Source organism: Dunckerocampus dactyliophorus, chromosome 15 (genome assembly GCF_027744805.1).
Source record: "Dunckerocampus dactyliophorus isolate RoL2022-P2 chromosome 15, RoL_Ddac_1.1, whole genome shotgun sequence".
Classification (NCBI taxonomy): domain Eukaryota; kingdom Metazoa; phylum Chordata; class Actinopteri; order Syngnathiformes; family Syngnathidae; genus Dunckerocampus; species Dunckerocampus dactyliophorus.
Genome location: NC_072833.1, coordinates 10,731,894 through 10,752,510, shown reverse-complemented (window position 1 = coordinate 10,752,510; position 20,617 = coordinate 10,731,894). Strand labels below are relative to the sequence as shown.

Below are 20,617 nucleotides of genomic sequence, written 5' to 3'. Positions count from 1 at the left end.
ATGCTAATACAGATTGCTCTTTAACAGGATAACTAAAAAAAAAAGACAATAATTCACTCATTCATTATACTCATCACCCCAAACAATGACATTTCAACAGTTTACTTGACCTGTAACAAATTAGACTGCATTAATACGTTTCAGTTAGTAGTTTGAGTAACAACTAAATAAAAGTGGGGGAAAAAAATCTGTTTAAGTGGTACATGACACTAGTTTTCGTTTCAGCTGTAGTCATCCCTTGCCACTTTGCGGTTCAAATTTCACGGCTTCACTGTAATAAAAACATGGGCTACTGTTGCGAGCGCAACCCACGCAAAGCTACAACTCAACTTTGAACCCCTGATGTCACTTCCTGTCCAACTGCCATTCTCGTAGGGAACACATTTATGGCAACACACACAAGCACAAGTCTTATTCATGTGTTAAATTGCTTATTTACTCTTAGTATGTGTACTATATTTAGTAATATGAGTGTAAAGGTGGCTAAAGGGGTGTTAGTTCATGCCTAGAGGGCTCTAATAATGTTAAAACCTGTATGTAGAAGGTAGCAAACATGTTTTCTAACTACAAAAATGTTCAAATTTAAAAATAATCAACCCTACTTGGCAGAAATTCACTTATCACAGTCGGGTCTGGAACCAATTAACTGCGATAAATGAGGGATTACTGTGTTCTTCTATTGTGTCTGGAGCTTGTTAAAGGGGAGACCAAAATCCTGAAAAGTGGCAATTAGTGTCATCTGTTTTGCATAAAATGACTGCGCTCGGACAACAAAATTAATTAGACAACTGTAGGTCATACTGACATAAAAAATGAAAATGAAGGCTGTTTGAAGAGTGCAAAGAAGATGACAGAAAATCTAAGACAGGCACAGCAGGAGGCAGGCCTATAGACGTGTGCTCAAAGTGCTCATCTCTTTCACTGTGATTGGCAGGACCATGACGGGAGCTAATAAGCAATAGTCTGACATTTGGATAGATAAGATGAAAATTCAACATGTGTCCAGGGTATTTTTTTGTAATTACCCCAGTTAGCAGCTTGTGATTGCACCTAGCCTGGGTGGCCCGAGCTGTGCCTGTGGGGCTCACCGAGGACATTTTCAGCTATAGACAGGCCTGGCGAGATTAAGTGCAAGGGGCCGGGCGGGGGTCAAATTGCTTTTAAAATGCCATGGGTGTCACATGGAAAAGCAGTCAAGAGATGTGACTTTCTCATTTGCTGAAGCCGTGGTTTGCAATTGTTAAATCAAATGTTATAATTTTCACGGTATAGGTTGGTTGGCTTGTCTTTTAAAACCAAGACCTCCAGCTTTTAAGTTAGCAAGATTACACATAAACCACAGAGCCGAACAAGAGCCCATTAAATTCAGGTGAGGAGCCGATAAATATACTGTAACTATTACAAGTGAGGACAGTGACAAGCGACATTTCCTTGATCATTTATGGCGAAAATGACTGATGAATTTATCAATTCCTACAGATGCCACGTTGTTCTTTTTTAGACTGCAAACTACCACCTTTTATAACATTGTGTGTCTATGAAACTGTTCCACTGCCAAGCTGCATAAAATAAGACACTTCCTAACATGTTTTTTTCATTTTATCCAAAACAAATAGAAATGTTTTGTTTTATTGGATTTATTTATAACTCCACAAAAAGCAACTGAGGAGTTGAGAATGAGGTGTATCAAACGCACACTGTATCAAACACTCAAGAGACCTTGAGACATTATGTTCCTCCAACAAAGCGGGTTGTGCTCCATTGTACCATTCAGAAGTGATGGACTATGGCTGCATGAAAATGAATGTATGTGATTTTGACAGACATATTTTTCCTTGTAAAAAACCAAGACAGCTGGTGAAGATCTGCATTAGTTTTCTCAATAAATCAAGTTGAGGCGTCATAATAGTACAACAGAACATGCAATCACTTTTAATTCATGCTTGAGCAGTAATGTGTTGCGTGTTTGCTCAAGCATTGGAAGCTGCTTGTGTCCACTCTACTGAAACGGATGCATTTGAAAGACGTCAAATTAAATTGACTGTGTATTACCTTCAGTGCTGCTTTTTTTCCCCCTTTTTTTTTTTTTAGTACAAGTGACAAAAACTTTTTGTTAACTACAGTAAAAGTCAGACCCCTTAATATCAGCAATCTATCTACGTAGACAGACTCACTGAGTCCTGGTCTACCGTGTTCTTATTTCTAAAAAGTGCCCGTTTGAGTCAACGTTGACATACATGGTCGACCACTTTTGTCATCATCATATTTTAGACCCAAAGGGGTCATTTCTAAAAAAAAAATTGGTTTGTTAATGTCGACACGTGTTGTAGCATTGTTAAATTCACCATTATCGCAACAACAGCAACATAACTAGTGTCTAGTTACACATTTCACACAGTGACTTCCTGTTCAGTGTAAAGTAAGTTTCAAAATAAAAGCATGGCAGTATTAACCCGGATTCTACCACAGCAACTAACAAAATGCACCAATTTATTTGTGCGTGTGTGTGTTTTTTTTTAGATTGTTAGCCACCGGAAAAGAGATTTGTACATGTACATTTCTGTAAAAAACACCTAATTGGCGTATGCCGTTAAAAGCCGATCACAAAAATCGAACAGCGGCAAATCCTACATGTGTGCTGTGTCACGTAGGGTTGCCAACACCCGTATTGAGCCGACAAGGGATGCACTTTGTCTCGTATTGCAGCGAGAATGGTTTCAGTTTGACAGCTTGACATAGGCTACACCAATCGATGCCATATCACGTTAATAGGGTACGTCACTAAACAATTCTGGTCTCTTGTTGTCATTGTACTAATTTTGTCTTGTCCTCAAAACACTATTTGTGTGTCGCTGTTTAATGAACATAAACACATACTGTGTTCAGCCTTCTGATGGCGATACTATCACAGGGGTCTTCTAGGTCGCCAGGTGATTTTGATTAGTTCACCAAAGGGTCAACGAATATTTGCTTCAACTCGTAGTAGTTTATTTATTATAACTGTTTAATACAGACTTTATGCCTTTATAGAATGAGAAATGAGCACAAAATGGCATAAATACGAATGCCACACTGAGTGGAGATCTGCTTGGTAAATAAAGTAGTGAACAATTTAAACGTTGTCAGTCATAAATAAAACACAAATAGTTGACAGCTCTAAAAGTGATGGAAGTTAGAGACCCCCCAACCTGGACACTCAATTTATTCTATTTTAAGCTAAGCACGACAGGTTTATATTAATAAAGATATTTATTTGTATTATTTTATTCTGTTAATTTTGTTATCTTGAACTAAAAAATACATTTTTGAACAATTTATTCCCCATGTATGTGTTATTCCCCAAAACACAAATCAAATTAAATTCAAGTTTGTGTCACATAGTACAAAAATCGATTCACAAAAATATGACAAAAAAACTATCCTTAACTATTACCTATTTGCCAGGGGCCCTTGGAATTGTCTAATGGCGGCCCTGGCCAATAGCGCTCATCATAAATAAATTGGAAAATGTACATTTAATCCATGTGATTGGTATCGCCCGATCTCACTCATGAATGATCGATATCGGAATTGGCAGCATAAAAAAAAAACCCTGATCGGAGCATCCCTAGATAAGAGTATAAAACATCATATGAAAACAGAAATATCTCAATAAAAATGTCCATAAATGGAGGAAAACTATATCAACAAACTACTGTAACATTATCAGCTGTACTGAAATTGTTGAAGGAGTCTGAGAAATTGGGCTTACTGCGTGAAGAGGACACTTTTTGTCCAAGTCCTTCTCTCAGACTCCCTGCTAGCATCTGACCATCTGCTGGACTTTGAGGCAGCAGAGGATTCAAAGAGCAGGAGGTGCCAAAGCACTCCTCTCCATGTAAAGGCCTTTCTGTTCTCCTTGTCAAAGAGCACCTCGACTCACACTACAAAGTCTCTGGGGCAAGGCCAGGTGGGGGTCTGGAGGAAAGGTGGGGCAGGAAATAAAAGGTTGATCTACAAAGGGTCCTGCTCCTCTGTACTATAAAGCAATAACAGAGAGGTCTGCACAGAGATGTGACAGAATGAGGACAAGCCAGATTTGGCATGCATTTAGGTTTAAGTAACTAATTTTACAGTATCCAGCCTTAACAAGTCCACATCCCCAGTAAAACATGATGTTCTTCTGTAGAGTAGAGTAGAACCTTCAAGACAATTTTCCCCCAGAGGAAATAATGGAAAGATTAGTCAACAGTCAGTTATAGGGTCAACCGTGGATTAAATGAACATTCCTAACTGCTGACAGTCATACGTAATAACAAGTTAACTTTCATGAACGACACAGCTGAGTTACGCAGCAGATGCTCCTCAACTATGTGCCTTTTATTCTTACGCAATTCTAAAAATAAGTTAACGATTGTTAATAATGAAACACAATATCACCAACTACCTTAACTACCACCGCTCTGAATGGGAGTCCGCCCACAACACGTAACTTGTCATGTACGTATATTGTTTACTCGTGGTACTCATTTTACAATTAAAAATAAAATGCAAAATAATTTGTTAATCACCATTACAGTTTCAGTCAGAAGTTTAAATACACTGGATGCACAATTTTGAACATATTTTAAATTGTGCACCCAAATCCAAATCCATCCATTTTCTATGCCGTTTATCCTCACTAGGGTCACGGGGGTATGCTGGAGCCATCCTCTCATAATCGGTGTACGTATGTGAACTTCTCTTCAAAAAAATCGATTGTGGTCGACTACTGACTGACTCAATTAATAGATATATACGTGAACCTAGCCAATTTATGCTTCAATGTTTTTTCTCAACAGCAACTCTAAAGGCTGCAGTCAAATAGTGCACGCCATCTATTGCCCAAAGACTTGACTAATCAACAATAAAATCCACACTATCGATAGAACTGTAATTACTCAACTAACCAATGATTATGTCTGATCTGTAGTCATATCTCAGTCTTTCTCAATATTGATTGGCCGTTGTTGAAATTCCTTGTGTGGCAGTGATGCTGCTATGACATTATTATTGTTACTGCGTACACAAATCTTTTCTCAAGAGACACCTGAAATATGCCAAAATGTGCAATATCTTGGTTTTAAATTGAAGGAGCCAGCAGGCAGACATAAATCTGTTGCCTCCTTGAGGAACAGGGCATCTGTCTGCTGTATGGATGTCCCATTGATTCAGGCTTTATGTCTCACAGTAGCCCCCCACCCCATCTCAATCTCCTCCAGAGCTACTTAATACGGTTGAGGAGCCTGACGTGTCTCATCTGTAAATGGCAGAGGTTTTGCTTTTCCCCTACATTAGATGGTGATGCTAGTGGGGTGGAAGCGAAATGGATCGTTGTGAGGCTGCAGCTGCTCTGAAGTCTTCCTGGTGGGACTGGGGGTTTATTGGCTGGAAAGGCAGCAGAGGCAGAGGGGCCTGAGAACTTGAATGAAAGGCGCTTTTGAAACTTTCCACATCAGCATTAGGGATGCGGTGCTATTCGGAGCTTTGCTCCTAGCCTACACCAGCACTCCCACAAAAAAAAAAAAAAGCTTGCACATCCAACTAAACAAACACACACTCCCGTGGCTTGGCGCGCGCACACATGCATTACCCATATCTAAAAAAAACACACACACTTTGGCTGCCTTTTTATCTGCAGGTCCGCGAGATGAGACTGGGCGCTAATTGGTCCCAGGGGAGATTGGCAGGGCGAGCGGAGCAACGAGGAGGCCGAAGTCTCCTGGGATCAAAAACAGGAGGGGGAGTGGCGGGGAGAAAAGGGCCACCGCTCCACAAGTAGAAAGAGGGGAAATAATTGAACAAGGAAGTTAAGGGAAATGGAGAAGCATTGTTTGTAATGTTTCCAAGTGGACAGAAAGGTGCATTGATTGGAATTAAAAAAGTATACAAATAATCCAGATCATGTCTCTACTGTATGTTTAGAGAATTTCCCTTTTGTGTGTCTATACTTTGCTTGCACCCCCTCCGTAAGTCCCACAGGACACAACAATAGATGCAGAGAGGGGTGGTTTGAGGTGCTTCTTGAATGAGATGAAAAGAATAAGTGATCAGAGGCTCTAACCTGCAGCCAACACCTTCGTCTTTCGCCCCTTCAGCAGTTTCTGCACCCGGCAAAGCTGCAGGTGGTTCTCATGCCGCCGGGTGTTCTTTTGGATGCGCTGGTGCAGCAGCTCCACCGCAGTCACCGCCCCTGTGGCAAACACACACACACAGCATTTGTTAAATCAACCATACATTTGCAGATTACTTGTCAATAAAAGTCATGTGGAACATGTGGAACACACTTGCAGAAACACAAATCGCTTCAAGCGCGGGATGTGACACCCCCCCTCAAAAAAAACACAAAATAACCCCCAAAAAACAGCAGATTCGTCACAATAAAATAAAATGACATCCTAATCAACAATTTATATTTTTTCAATTTAATTTATTTAACATTATTTTTTTTAAAAATAGTCTTAAATACTGTTATTCTCTAATGTTTTTTAAGTTAAAAAATATTCAATTAAGTCATAATAAAATAAAGTATTTATGTATTATTTATTACTATTATTATTACAAAAAGATTAGAAACATGTAAAAAAAAAGATTATTCACAATAAAGTAGAATAAAATCCTTAATCAACAATTTATATTTTATAAATTATATTTATTTAATATTATTTTATAAATAATTACAGTCTTGAATACAGGTAGTTTGTAATATTTTTTTAAAAGTTAGAAAATATTCAATAAAGTCCATAAGAAAATAATGTGTTCATATATTAGTAGATTGTTTTATTGGATTGTTTATTATATATCTTATTTTCTAAGCATCCATTGACAAAAATAGGAAACGTAAAAAAAAAAAACAACAAAGCAGCAGATTCTTCACAATAAACTAAAATCCTTAATCAAGAATTTAATCATATTTATTTACAGTTATATTTATATACAGTTATTTTTTTGAAATATTTTTTAACAGTTACAAAATATTCAATAAAGTCCATACTAAAATAATATATTTATGTATTATTGGATCGTTTATTATTGATCTTATTTTCCAAATGTCCACTGACAAAAAAAGGAAACATGTAATAGACAGCCAAGCGTGAAGATCCAAGCTAAATGTCTTTACTTTTAAATGCACAGGGCAACTATAGCAAACTTAACTCCAGCCGACTTGATTCTTGTTGCAGATATCTATGTATAGTAGTTTATTATGTGGACCCCTCCTGCCACACATTTCAGGTCTACGCGCTTTATATGCCTCACACACTTATTGAACACAACTCAAAGTTTAAAATGTATAGGTACTAACCACTAATGAATGATAATGGAAGACTGTCGATGAACAAGTTAAATCTCTCTTAAATCTGTGGTATATAAGTTTCACTTTCGCTTTGTCTCACATAACTATGGTGCGTTCACGACCCGCCGAACAAAGTTGACATCTCAACAATTGGCGACAAAACTTTATCAGTGAAGCATAAAGACATAGACATGTAAAAATTGTGAGCTCGGTACATGTATGCCATACATTTTACCTGTAATATCACGTATCTATAAGTTATTACCAACAGGGTGAATGAGATGAGGTTTTGTCGGAGAAAAAAAACTAACAATAAATTGACCAAAAATCTGCAAATGTTCGTATTTTGTATTTGTACTTTATTTATCCCACAGCGGGGAAATTCACTTGTTACAGCGGCAAGCAAGATACGCAAGTAAAGAGTACAGTGTAAAGAATGCATATTGTCTACAACATGGTTCAGGTGGTGCAGGTGTTGTAGAGTTCTGGGTCGCATATGATGAATTGTTCATGTGGGCGTGATGCACTGTAAAATTGATTTGCACTACTCAACCATCTTGATGTGGACGCTATAATGAGAACATTTCACAAGATTTCAAGTATTTCATCCTGCCTACTCCTAGCACACAGACATACTGTACATTTTCTATGAATAACTTTAGTTCCATTGTTGTTTTTTTTTTAACATCTTGGTTCTTTTTTCTTTTATACTATTTTTACTACAAAGCCAAAACTACTGACGCCCAGTAATAAAAATGGCGGTAAACACTTAGTTACATCATTAACACATTTGAAGTAACTAATGTACAAGTTATACTGAATTGCAATTACAAGCGCAATATTCCTTCTTTTGTTCTGAGGAAGGAAACTCTGGATGAACGCGAGCCTCCTCATGACTTGTCTCTACTAAAATAATCCCAGCCTAATTGGCTCGCTTAACTTCACAACAATTACAATGTAACGCAAACAAGGCATGCATGTAGACTTTTCCCCTTTTGTTGTGCGTGCTCGGAATATTTTACATTAGCTGCCTCAGAAAAACAACAACTTCTAATTACCGTATTCTTGACAGGAGATCTGGCTGAGGCATTAATAATACATCTAGCCCATTAGACACGCTGAAGGAATCTTCCAATTCTTGAAGCACTTTATTCCACTTATTTACTGTGTACATAGCATTTGACCATGGCGCAAGCACTGCAAGAACTTCTACCGTTTCAAAGGCCGAGCTTCATTTCTCGGGTTATACCTTGTTACTGCATCTGAGTTGTGCGTTAAGTGTGTCATATTGTAAGCAGGCCAATAAAAACTCCCAAAGTGCTGCAATTACAACAATTAAAATCGAGCAAGAATGCAAAGCAATGCAAAAAGAGAAGCTTTGGTGGGAAAACAACAGGGAAACACAAGAGAAAACAACATCAACAACAAAGTTGTCTTAGAATGTATTGTTTCATGAATCGGATTCATTGTGATTGGTCTGAAATATATATATTTTTAAATTATTCCCTATACAATACAATCAGTCTGACGATCCACTCCCCCTGACAAACACACACACAAATACACTCAACCCCCATAAAAAGCAGCAGAGTTTAAAAACAGATCACTAATGAGAAGAGGAAGAGGCGATGGTGGAGCACTTTTAGATATGTACCTTCATCTTAGAGTCTGGGGCTGTTTTAATTTGTAAGTAAAGGCAGCACATCAGCGATGAGATTTTAATTGATACACATAAATAATTCCTTGTGTACGCCCGCACTTCAGTCAGCTTCGCTGTTTATTTGACGACTGAAATGAGTCATTATCGGGATTTGTGTTGATGTTGGAGGATTTTATTTATTAATATCACGCCTGCTTAATATCCTCTGATCCACTCCCAATTAATTACATCAAAATCAACATCAAACTAGAAGTTGCACTCATAGTGAGCTTTGCCGCACTTTAATTTCTCGACTAGCCACAGCACTGCCGTGACATTAACGGCAAACGAGGAATGAAAGGGTATATGAACACAGACTCTGCCCCTCAAATTAAGTCTTTTAAAATGACTGTCTGGTGACTGACCCGTAAAGTGAAAGTTTCAGGGTTTGTCCATTAAGTTTGGGTGCGTTACGGTTAAACCCACTATGGTTCATTCAGTGTGAAGTGTGAACACAATCTACCAAAACCAGGACCGTACCCAACAAGCCGACCGAGACTGCCTAAAACAGGGGTGTCCAAAGTGCGGCCCGAGGGCCATTGCGGCCCGTGGCTGTTTTTTGTTATTGGCCCACAGCACTTAATTTAGCAAGAAAACAACAAAAAAAAAGACATATCTTATGACAAAAAATAATGTTGAAAAAGCATAATGTTAGTAACAAAAGTTGAAATTAAAGAAAAAAGTGTTATATTAATAAATAAAAAAATAATGAATTAAAATTAATAAATTTATAAAAATAATTAATAAAGTTGTCATATTTAGAGAATTGGTTGAGGGAAAAACTTTTAATATTATGGGAATAAATTCAAAACATTATGAGAACAAAGTCATGATATCACAAGAAGAAAATGTACAAAAGGAAAGTTGAAATAGTTGGAAAATTCTGAAAAACAGCAGATATTGAAAAAAACTGCTGTAATCTTACCAGAATAAAGTCCAAATATTAAGAAAAAAAGTTGTATTCTAATGAGAAAAAAATTAAAAAATTTGTTTTCGTAGCAAAGCTAAAAAGAAAAATTTTTTTTTTGTTTTTTTTAAATCGGAATATTATGAGAAACAAAATTAGATTTGGGGAAAATTAAGTTGGAGAAAAATATTATGGGCACAAAGTCATAACATTACGAGAAGAAAATTTACGAAGATTATCTCAGAAGAAAGTTAAAATATTTGGATTTTTTTTTGTATGGAGAAAAAGAACAAAGTTGATGCTAACAATATACATTTTCATCTACATCACAAAGCTGAGATGCATTTTTTTCTTGAAATATATATAACTTCTGAGCATATCTACTGTACATGTGTTTCTTTACAAAAATATCAAAGTGGCTCTTGCATCCTTTCATTTTCCCACTATGTGGCTCATGTGGAAACAGTTTGGACACCCGTGGCCTAAGAGAGATGGGGCACATGTGTGAACACCAACGCACCAAAAACATTGGATAGTACTTGTATGTCACCAAATGTGAGCAAAACTAGGCAAGGTTAGCAAAGCCTAAGAGAAATCTGAGTAAAAATCAGCAAAAAATAGTTAAATGTAAGCCCAGAAGCATAAATAAAACAGCAATTCCGCTTTTATTAAACTTATACCTTTTAACAAAGGGGTCATGTTGCTGTCTCCTTGCAGCACATCTCTATGTGTAAAACAGACCAACTCCAGGAACCTTTTTAACATCTTAATTTATATCCTCTTTGCTACATCTCAGCAGGTAAAAATATCCACAAGCGTATGCAACCCAGAAGTCTTCAGGTTGTTTTGGAGGAGTGAGTTTTGTCGCACACTGTACAGACATTGTCACATACATGTATGCATATGCTTAACTGAGCATTATTTGGTCGCTTACAAAAATACAAGTGGAAACGCAAACCAAATCGCACTAAATTGTGCACAAAGTATTTTTTTGCCTAGATCAGACTACCGGTCTACAAGTGTGAACAGACCCTTAATTGGACACCTATGGAAGGACTGGTGCAACAGTGGAACCTCTAAACTAAATACTTGCACTGATGGTATGATAACTTTGGGCAAAAATATCACAGTTTCACGAAATTATAATTACAGTTCTAAAATACGCTATTTTTAAATAAATATCTTTATTGAAAGATGAGTGACTGAGAAAAAAACACTTTTCTGTTGAACAGACATTTTAAAACAATATAATACAATGTGATGGAAGTGGAAGATATACATTTAAAATAAATAACTGAATTATTTCTAAATAAATAATAAATAAAATGCAGTCTAAGGTGGCTAATCTCGCAACTCAGCAAGTAATTCCTTCCACATAGTGGACTCTTCCACTTTCTCTCATAACGTAGGACGGTATGACGGACTATTGGAGTGGTTTTGAAACCGTGACTTTTTCATACCGTGGTATACCTTGAAACCGGTAACCATCCCATTCGTAAATTGACCAAAAATATTTGGCAAAAGTCTCCCAACACTTTCCTAAAAATAAGGAAAAAATAAGTAAAAACTATATATATATATATATATATATATATATATATATATATATATATATATATATATTTTTTTTTTTTTTAAAAGGTTGAACAAAAATTTGTTTATTTTTGTGTAGAGGGCGAATAAAAATTGAAAATGGCTTCTGAGCTGCCCTTTGGACACCCCTGCATGTATAGCTCTTCGTCTGAGCGCGTGTTGTGACGTCAACTCTGTGAGCAACCACAACTGTTTTTGACAATTTTAGCTTGTTACCTTTCTTCATCGCACACAGACCTTGGCATTAAAGAGAGTATGATGGAGACTGCTGTATACATCACTCCACAATATAAATCAAAAAAATATTGCACTTCAAATGCAGCAAATGATTACTAAGATAGGAGCACAATAAGAAAAAGTACTTACGTGAAAGCTGCTGGAACTCTGGGTCATCTGGACTTGTATTGGCAGCCATCACCTGCAGCAAACGCTTATACCTAAGAAAAGACCAATACTGAAATAAAATTGCCTGAATGTTTGACATTAGGATGATCTATTGAGAAATGGCTACATTAATGTGACAGTAACACTGAAAATGTTACTGTCAGTGTTATCTATGCTTCATCACATATATCTCATTGAAATGTAACATAATTTAAACGTGTATGACACACAATGTTTGGAACTAATTTTGTGTTTAATATAATGTAAAAAAAAATAGGGCATATGTCAATCTGATCGTAGAATAATTACAATATAGACAATGCAATATCACTACACTATAAAAATAATCTGTGTATGTTGAATTAGTTAGACTGTGTCAGCATAAGTGTATGTAAGTGTCAGCATTGACAAAGAAAGTGAGAAATAAATCATGGCAAAATACAAAGGTGGCGTCCATGTTGATCTCGCTCATGTCTTTGGCAAGAACGTGTCTTCAATGGCAGTAAAAGTAACTTTAATGAAGACGCTCACGGTAATGCCACTCTTCTTCCATGACAGAGCGCCGTGGCCACCTTGTTTACGTATGTGTTCCACAGCGGAAAGAAGATGCGAGCGTCTTCATCACATACACATGAATGATGGTGACAGTGTGCATGGATACCGTGGGAGACAAATATAACGCAGAGTGTTTCGTGAGGTCTGACTTTTTTTGAGGATGTATGTTTGTGATGCAAATGTATTATATTACTCTTTTGAACACATATTTTTTGGAGAAGCCAAACACTTTACTTAAATGACACAGCAACTAAGCGGAACTACATTCATGTCAAAAAATCCCAAATATCCCTTTAAATGTTCATTTATACCTTTCATTTGCCATTTATATGCATTTAGAGTTGTTTTATGCATGTAAAACTATAATTGTAAAACTATAAAAATGTGTTTTGTATTAACAACAACAGACTCATCTGGAGTCCTTGGGAGTAATTGGAGGAAAACAAAAGCGCACTTCAATACTTGCACAAACACTGTAAACACACATTAATTTATAGGGTCTTTGGAGTAGGCTTTCACACTGGTGAATCTGTGGGTGGAGGGGGGTTGTTGGACAAGAAGGAGGGCATTGTGCGTGTAGTCGATTACTAATTAGAAATGAAACGAATATCTAACAAGCTCCAATTAAGCCTACATCAATTAAAGGACACTTAAAAAGAGGAATAATTCCAGTTCCTTCTCTTCTTGTACCATCTTGTAGTAGCAAATGCATTACAGGCATTATTAGCAATGGATGCCCTCATTTCTTTTCTTTTCTTTTTTTTTAAGGAGTTGAGAGGAAATTCTAATTACACAGCACCCGAGTAACAAAGGAAACAGTCTAACGAGCATCATTACAGCAGATTTCAAATAATGTAAATGACACTCACTTATTAAGCTGCCCTGTCCCACTCATTAGTACCAAAGCAAAGAAAGATAATGAGACAATAACATAATCGGAAGCATATTCCCAACAGCTCGGATATTTTCAATAGAAGGTATGAGCTGGTGATTTGATGCACTCACAAACACTACAGCTTTATAATATGGACTATGTATGCCCACATCAACTGAAAACATTTTGCTTTAACAAGGGTTAAAGCAAAAGCAAAATATATACAGGTACAGTGGTGTAAAAAAGGTGTTTGCCCCCTTCCTGATTTCTTTTTTTTTTTTTGCATGTTTGTTACACTTGAATGTTTCATATCATCAAACAAATGTAAATATTAGTCTCCAGCAGAGAGAGAGAGAGAGAGATGCAGCTGCGTCTGATCCGAAATAACCCAGTTTTAAATTGATTTCTTGATATCAGCCCGTCGGATTTCAATAAAGGCCAATACCGACGTGTACGTCAAAATTCCAAATATCGGCCCCACTTGTTTTTTGTCCAGGGAAAGTTCACCACTATTCCATGTTTTCACCATTTGTGGAAAGTGGCTCTCACTGTGGTTTGCTGGAGTCCCAAAGCTTTAAAAATGGCTTTATAACCTTTTTCCAGACTGATAGATTTCAATTAATCTCAGTTAAGTTATGTTTTGCTGGGGGTGCAATCACTTTTTCACACAGGTCCATGTAAGTTTGGATTTTTTTTTCTCCCATAAAAGAAAAAGTTTCATTTAAAAACTGCATTTTATGTTCAGTTGTGTTGTCGTTGACTAATATTTAAATTTGTTTGATGATCTGAAACTTTTAAGTGTGACAAAAAATAAGAAATCAGGAACAGGGCAAACACTTTTTCATACCACTGTATATACATACACACACACACACACACACACACACACGTATGTATGTATTATACAGTATGTCCTTGTCTGAAGGAGCCTCACTGTGTGTGGATGTAGTGAATGACAGAAGTACCCAGAGCACACAAAAGCAGCTAATTTGAAATCCCACCTTGTCAAATGAAAGACCATTTCAAGTGTGGCAGTTGTGCACAACAAATGTTAGGCATTTGACAATGGCTCCAAAGAATGACAATGACCCAAAGACATCTGGTTTTGTCCTCCTTTTACAGAACACACTCCTGTGTGGCCTGTTGAGTCTTTGCCTTGTTACACTAAATAGTGCTTGGCTTGGGGAACAAATATCCAAGGCCTGCAGCAATCTCTATCAGAGCTAAAACTCCATTATTGGCATACTTGTCACCAATCCTGGCAGAAAGGGTTGTTATGCACTGCCACAATCAACTTGAGACCCCATCACTGTCATAATGCAGGGAGGACACAGACTCCTTGTGAACGGCACTTAATAAAAGCAATTATTTTTAGTCGTCCCATAGTAGCAATGTAAGTATCTACACTCAAGGCTTTGCACACCATCCATCATCCGTAAATGCTGTTACAGGACAACCGTTTTCTTACCATTCCGAGCAACTGAGCCAGAGAAAGGTAAAGTGGGGCGCTGTCTAGGGATGGTTATATTCATGCCACTTAAAATCATCATAGAATTAGACATGTCCCTCGAGTCTCCTGAGTTTCACAGGGAACGACAGACAAATCGATGATAATGACAGAAAGTGGACAAGGAAAACCTGAGTAGCACAAGTTTATGCTGGAGAATGACGACGTGCCAGTCATAGACAATTCTATTGCATTATTTTCAAGACAAATGTGTTTTACAGTTAAGTATTTCACAAAAACATATCACAAATGGCTTATTACCAGGAATGTAAATGTATCTTTTCACAGCCATGAGTATAGTGTGTATGTTTTGGAATGTTTAAGCAGACTTGTCTGGAATATGCATGTCTGAACTGGGGAATACATGGATATGAAATAAGGGCATTCCATTAGGTGAAGATAGGTGGAGATTTTCAGAAATCTCACAGTGTCATCAAAGCATTGCATTTATATTTTACATTAAAATGAGCACTAGTCAAAGTGTAATAAAAAAATGTTGCCAACTGCTTCTTGCAGTATTTGGATGCATCAATGGGACTCGGTTCAGCACAAATATACTGCTCAAAACATTTGGTCTTTGAACAAATTGTCAAAACTTGATACGGTGGAATCCGTTTATATTGAGGCCCTTCAGGCTGACTGACATCGACATACAGTACGTGGTTGTCGACAAAACTGAAATTTAAAACAAAATTAGCCATCATTAGTCATTTGCTTGTGACTTTTGCAGAGACATACGAAAAAACTTGGTTGTGAAAATTTATTTAATTTACGGATTCTTCTTTTCATATAATAAAAAAAATAAATAAACTTGTCATCGGTCCAGGGTGTAAACCTGCTTCTTACAAAAAGTCAGCTCACCTGTAACTCTGAACCAGATAAGACAACAAGTGACACTTGTTGATCAGATACAGTGTAAAGGGTGCAAGAACATGAAATGTTGTTGGGGTGTGGGGCTATGGCAAAGGTTGGGAAGCTCTGTTATGATATGCATATCTGCGGTAGTTTATCAGAAGTGGAATAATGGAATGGTAGGATTTGTGCTTTACTGCTATTTTCAAGGCTTTTCCCAAGTTGGAATACAAAGATTCCAAACAAAAGGGGAAAAAAAAAGAGTAGGCCATTGATGGGGTGGATAATATAACAAATATAAACAACAGAGTAAACTCTTAGATGTTAGGATTTAGCTCACTGGCAAGCTGGATGGATCTAACATGTCAAGGGCTTGATAGTACATATGGAATGATGATGAGCATTGAAGAAGCGAGAAGACGGAAAAAAAGCCAACTAATTAAAATGCAAACAAGCAGCTTGATAAACTAGTGTCACAAAATCTGCTGCGTTGGAAAGCACATTTGAGATGATTTCTCTTCTTGTTCCACTAATTAACAAGCAAGATCAGGACCGCATGAAATTACAGCTAACACAAACTGATACTTAGCAAAAGACATTTTGACAGTTACTGGACAGACTGAGTACATACGTAGTGCCTTATCAAATAATAATAATTATACCTGTCAACTGAGATGATAGATTCTGAAATGCAGCAAATGACTGGTGAAACAACAACAACCAAACTGAAACAGTGGAACCCGTTTAAGTCTGTCCCGTTTATGTCGACCACCTCATCAAGTCCTTATCCAACGTGTTATTATTATTACTAAAAAGTGCCCACATAAGCAGACGTCGAGATCCATGGTCGACTGCCTATGTTAATGATATAAAATTTGAGACCCAAATGTATACAGTATTAACCTGGATTCTACCACAGCAACTATATAAAATGCACCCATTTCATTTTGTTGATTGTTCGACATCGGTAAAAAGAGTTGTGGTTGATTTCTTTTTATTATTTATATATTATTTTTTAAATATATTATTCATTTATATATATATTTTTTGATTTATGGAAACTTTAATGTCATTGTTGTCAAGACATACAACTAAATTATGGCAGCAGCTCTGTTAGATAAGAGTATCAAATATCATGAAAACAAAATAATCAGAAGAATCAAAATAAAAATATTTGCAAATGGAAGTAAACCATGCCTAGTACTGCCAGAGGTTAAAAATCCTTATTATCACCAATTCTCCTTATGTCTCTGGCCAAAGTCACAAGTAAATGTGCAAGCAATGGCTATTTGCGGTTTTGGTTATGTTGACATCAGCTTATGTCAATGTTGAGTGAGCAACTCCAAGTGACATCGACTTAAGCGGGTTGCACTGTATGAAATCTGTGACCCATCTTCAGCCTAGGTCACAACCAAACGTATGATTTTTTTGGCCGTGCGATTTTGGCCGTTCCCCAAGTCACTTTTTTTTGTTCATGGAGAAAGTAGTTGTAGTGACCATGAAGGAGTAAGATCTCGACATGGAGGACGTACTAAATATGTGGCCGTTGGTCGCACAATTCCGTATGTGTGGTGCACATGTGGCGCACGACACACATAGGAGTCCGCAAGTGCAGTGTACCACAAAATTGGCATTTTGTCCAAACCTGACACCAGCAAAACATATGAAAGACACATGATGGCTGTATGGATGACGTATGAAGTGCTCGAAGAGTTTGACATGACAAAGAACCTCTGCAGCCGGTCTGTGCCAGCTCAAAAATCTGCATTTCACAAAATGCAAAAGGAAGACACGTAAGTGATATATATACATATATAATAGTCTCCAATCTACTGAAAACTGCCTTTAAATTCAAACAGGCTGTTAATCAGCTGAGCAAAGGTTTAAGTTCATCGCCTTCAAAGTAAAAATCTGCACTAAAATCTGTCTTGCATGTCAATTTTAGGGGTATGACGAAATATTGATATATCGAATTATAATGATATTTAACCCTTCAATGGATTATCAATACGCTCTTCCCGTGTATCTTTTTTTTCTCATAATTATTATTAAAATACAGCCACTCTAAACATCTTTCACCGTTCCTCCTCAGTGAGTCAAGTCACCATTTTACATGTCATCCAGAAGAATGCGGCAGAAGAATGGGCAGAATTCACAGAAGAAGTAAAAAATAAACGGCGTGCTATGGCGGACTCGGGCGGTGAAGTTACACGGAAAGATGCGGCAGAACAGTTGAAAACGTATGAACTCACTTTGGCTTTTATAGTGTGGATGAGAAAGCTGGACAAGGATTTTGCAGTGTGGAAGAAGTGTCTGACAAAAATACGACACACGGGCGGCACGACAAACATGCACATCCACCTTGCTTCTACTTTATCGAGCTGTTGTACTTGGCAGACATGAGCTGTTGTGTTCTGAATGACTTTAAAATAGTGTCACTGCTTGTCAGACACCTAAAATAAAATCCTGTTTGTTTACAGTTATGTTGCACTAAAACACTCTCACTGTTTTGGCACAATTGCTGGATGTTTTCTGGTTAAAATATGCTGCAACCCATCCATTTTCTATACCACGTGTCCTCATTAGCGTAACGGGTAAGCTGTAGCCTATACCAGCTGACTGCTGCAAATGTAAACTATAAAATTGTTGTTTTGTTTGGTTTTCTTTCACCCTATCACCGTATTGAGATATTATCGTTATCGCGAGCCACGTATTGCGAATCATATCATATCATGAAGTACCCGGGGATTCATAGTCATTTTCTGTCAGACATTCACACTCTTGCTCCTGTTTCTGTAGGTTGTGCACCCGAGCATGTGTATGATTATGCAAGGTTGCGGTTATCATTAATAACTTGCAGATGGATTGCACAAATTATACGTCATGTACAGCATATACTGTACATTCATGCATGAGCAATCAAGTCCACCAAGTTCAAGTGTGTTGGGACCAGGGAAGCGCACCATGCTTCAGCACAGCACAACACACTCACATTTGCAAATTATTATGAATTACTGTAAATAAAAGTATTTTTTGGTAGAAATACAGTTCTAGGTTACATGCAAAGCTCCTTCAGTGAATCAGGAGTTGGAAAACTTACTGCTCGATCCGCTCGATGGGAAGGTGAAGCAGGTCCTCCAGCTTTTGGCTGTTAAACTCTGGCCGGGCTTCCTGAAGTTTCTTAAAGCGTCTGAAGGCCTTATTTTTCTTCAGTTGGATCTGGGACAAGGGGTCAAATTCAGCTCATTATAAATGTTCAATTGGACATAGTTGGCGCAAAATAGCAATTGTTTTCAAGGCTGTTCAGTACAGTGGAACCCGCTTAAAGTCGTTTCCACTTATGTTGACAACCTGACTATGTCGACCAACTCATCAAGTCCTGGTCTAAAGTGCCCGCTTAAGTCAAAGTCAACATACACGGTCAAAGGCTTTTGTCAACATAAAATTTGAAACCCAAAAGGTATCATTTCTATTAAAAATAGGTCTGTTTATGTGAGCATGTGTTGTAATATTAACTTTGTCATTATTGTTAAGCAGTGTGAAACAACAAAAGCAAAATAACTACTAATAAGCTATCAAAACCTGTTTTGTTTTGCTTGTTTGATAGTTAAGGAATATATATTTTTTTAAGGAATATCTATTTTTTAACATGCTAGAATTTTGTCAAAATAATGTGCTGAAACATATGATGATGTGCAGAATAAATGAATATACATGTGTAATATTTATATAATATATACACACATGCATGTGCATATTATGTTTTTCAAGATATGCTATACCTACCATACATTTGATATTGTATTCACCTGTAGACATTTACAGGTGTACTTTGTACACAGAGATAGAGCAATTGTATCCCCTCATTGTTTTTTTTTCCTCATCCAATTTTCAATACTTAAATTATACGTAAATTATTTTTAATATTACTGTTTATTGTTTTGTTTTGTTTTGTACTAAAGCTGAACTGACTAAAATGTGACTAAAAAAGAAGCATTGTCGTCCAAAAGACTATGACTAAGACTAAAAATAAAATGACTGCCAAAAACAACAATGCTAATAGTATCTGCATTTAGATTGTAAACCCTACGGGGAACATAACAATGACGACTGGTGAATCTCATGTGACTTTAGATGCATATTTCCACGAACCAACTCAAAAGATCATTCTCTTGTAATTCATTATGCCAGGCTGCTTCGGCGGAGGTATTAGGGGGAGGCTGGAGATGTCATTAAATATGCATCTGCACAATCATATCAGCGTGAGTATGTGTCAACATTTGGGTGACATAACGTCCTCAACTTGTCACTCATGTACAAACCTAGCGACTATATTTAAAGAAACCTAAGGAAAGCTGTGCTATTTTCAAAAGTTTAACGTGTTGAGCAATGGTTTACATAATTAACTGACAATCAATTCCACATTACAATTCTTTGTTTTTGGGTATTCGTAAGTATGTCCAGTTCCCTAGTGTATACACCACTGTGTTCAATAAACTTTTAACAGAGGTAGAATCACAGTTTCGATTACGTTCACCATACAAAATCAGTTGTCAATGGGTTGTTTTTCTCCACCCGCGTGTACACAAAAGCCAAGTCTTACCACAAGTACTTTTCTGGCATCATAAAAGTTGTCCACGAAAACGTTGTAGTGGTGCAGTTGAGGACAAAACTGGTCAAAGCCTCTTCCGAAGTCGCCATTTTCCAGGTGGACCAGCAAGGATCTACGAAAGACAGAATGTTACACATAGATTGAGACAAACATGATGTAATTGTGTAAGGAACTATATCGTACACCAGTACTATTTATCGCAGTTTTTCCCAACCTTTATTGAGCCAAGGCACATATTTTACATTAGAAAAAACTCACAGCACAACACCAAACAAAATGTGTTATAACTGGCAACAGGTGAATACACAGGTTAGTTATGTAC

At 37.1% G+C, this 20,617-nt stretch overlaps 1 protein-coding gene across 1 annotated transcript in view; it reads right to left on the bottom strand.

The window, feature by feature from the left end:
• The window catches only part of arhgef39 (Rho guanine nucleotide exchange factor (GEF) 39), a 45,294-nt gene that overhangs the window by 12,368 nt on the left and 12,309 nt on the right, over window positions 1-20,617 (bottom strand). Inside the window, exons 4-7 of the mRNA XM_054752951.1 lie at window positions 20,287-20,407; window positions 18,784-18,902; window positions 11,878-11,948; window positions 6,083-6,211 (exon numbers count right to left, since the gene is read on the bottom strand). Coding sequence (XP_054608926.1) covers window positions 6,083-6,211; window positions 11,878-11,948; window positions 18,784-18,902; window positions 20,287-20,407 — 440 coding nt within the window. The remainder of the gene's footprint in view (window positions 1-6,082; window positions 6,212-11,877; window positions 11,949-18,783; window positions 18,903-20,286; window positions 20,408-20,617) is intronic.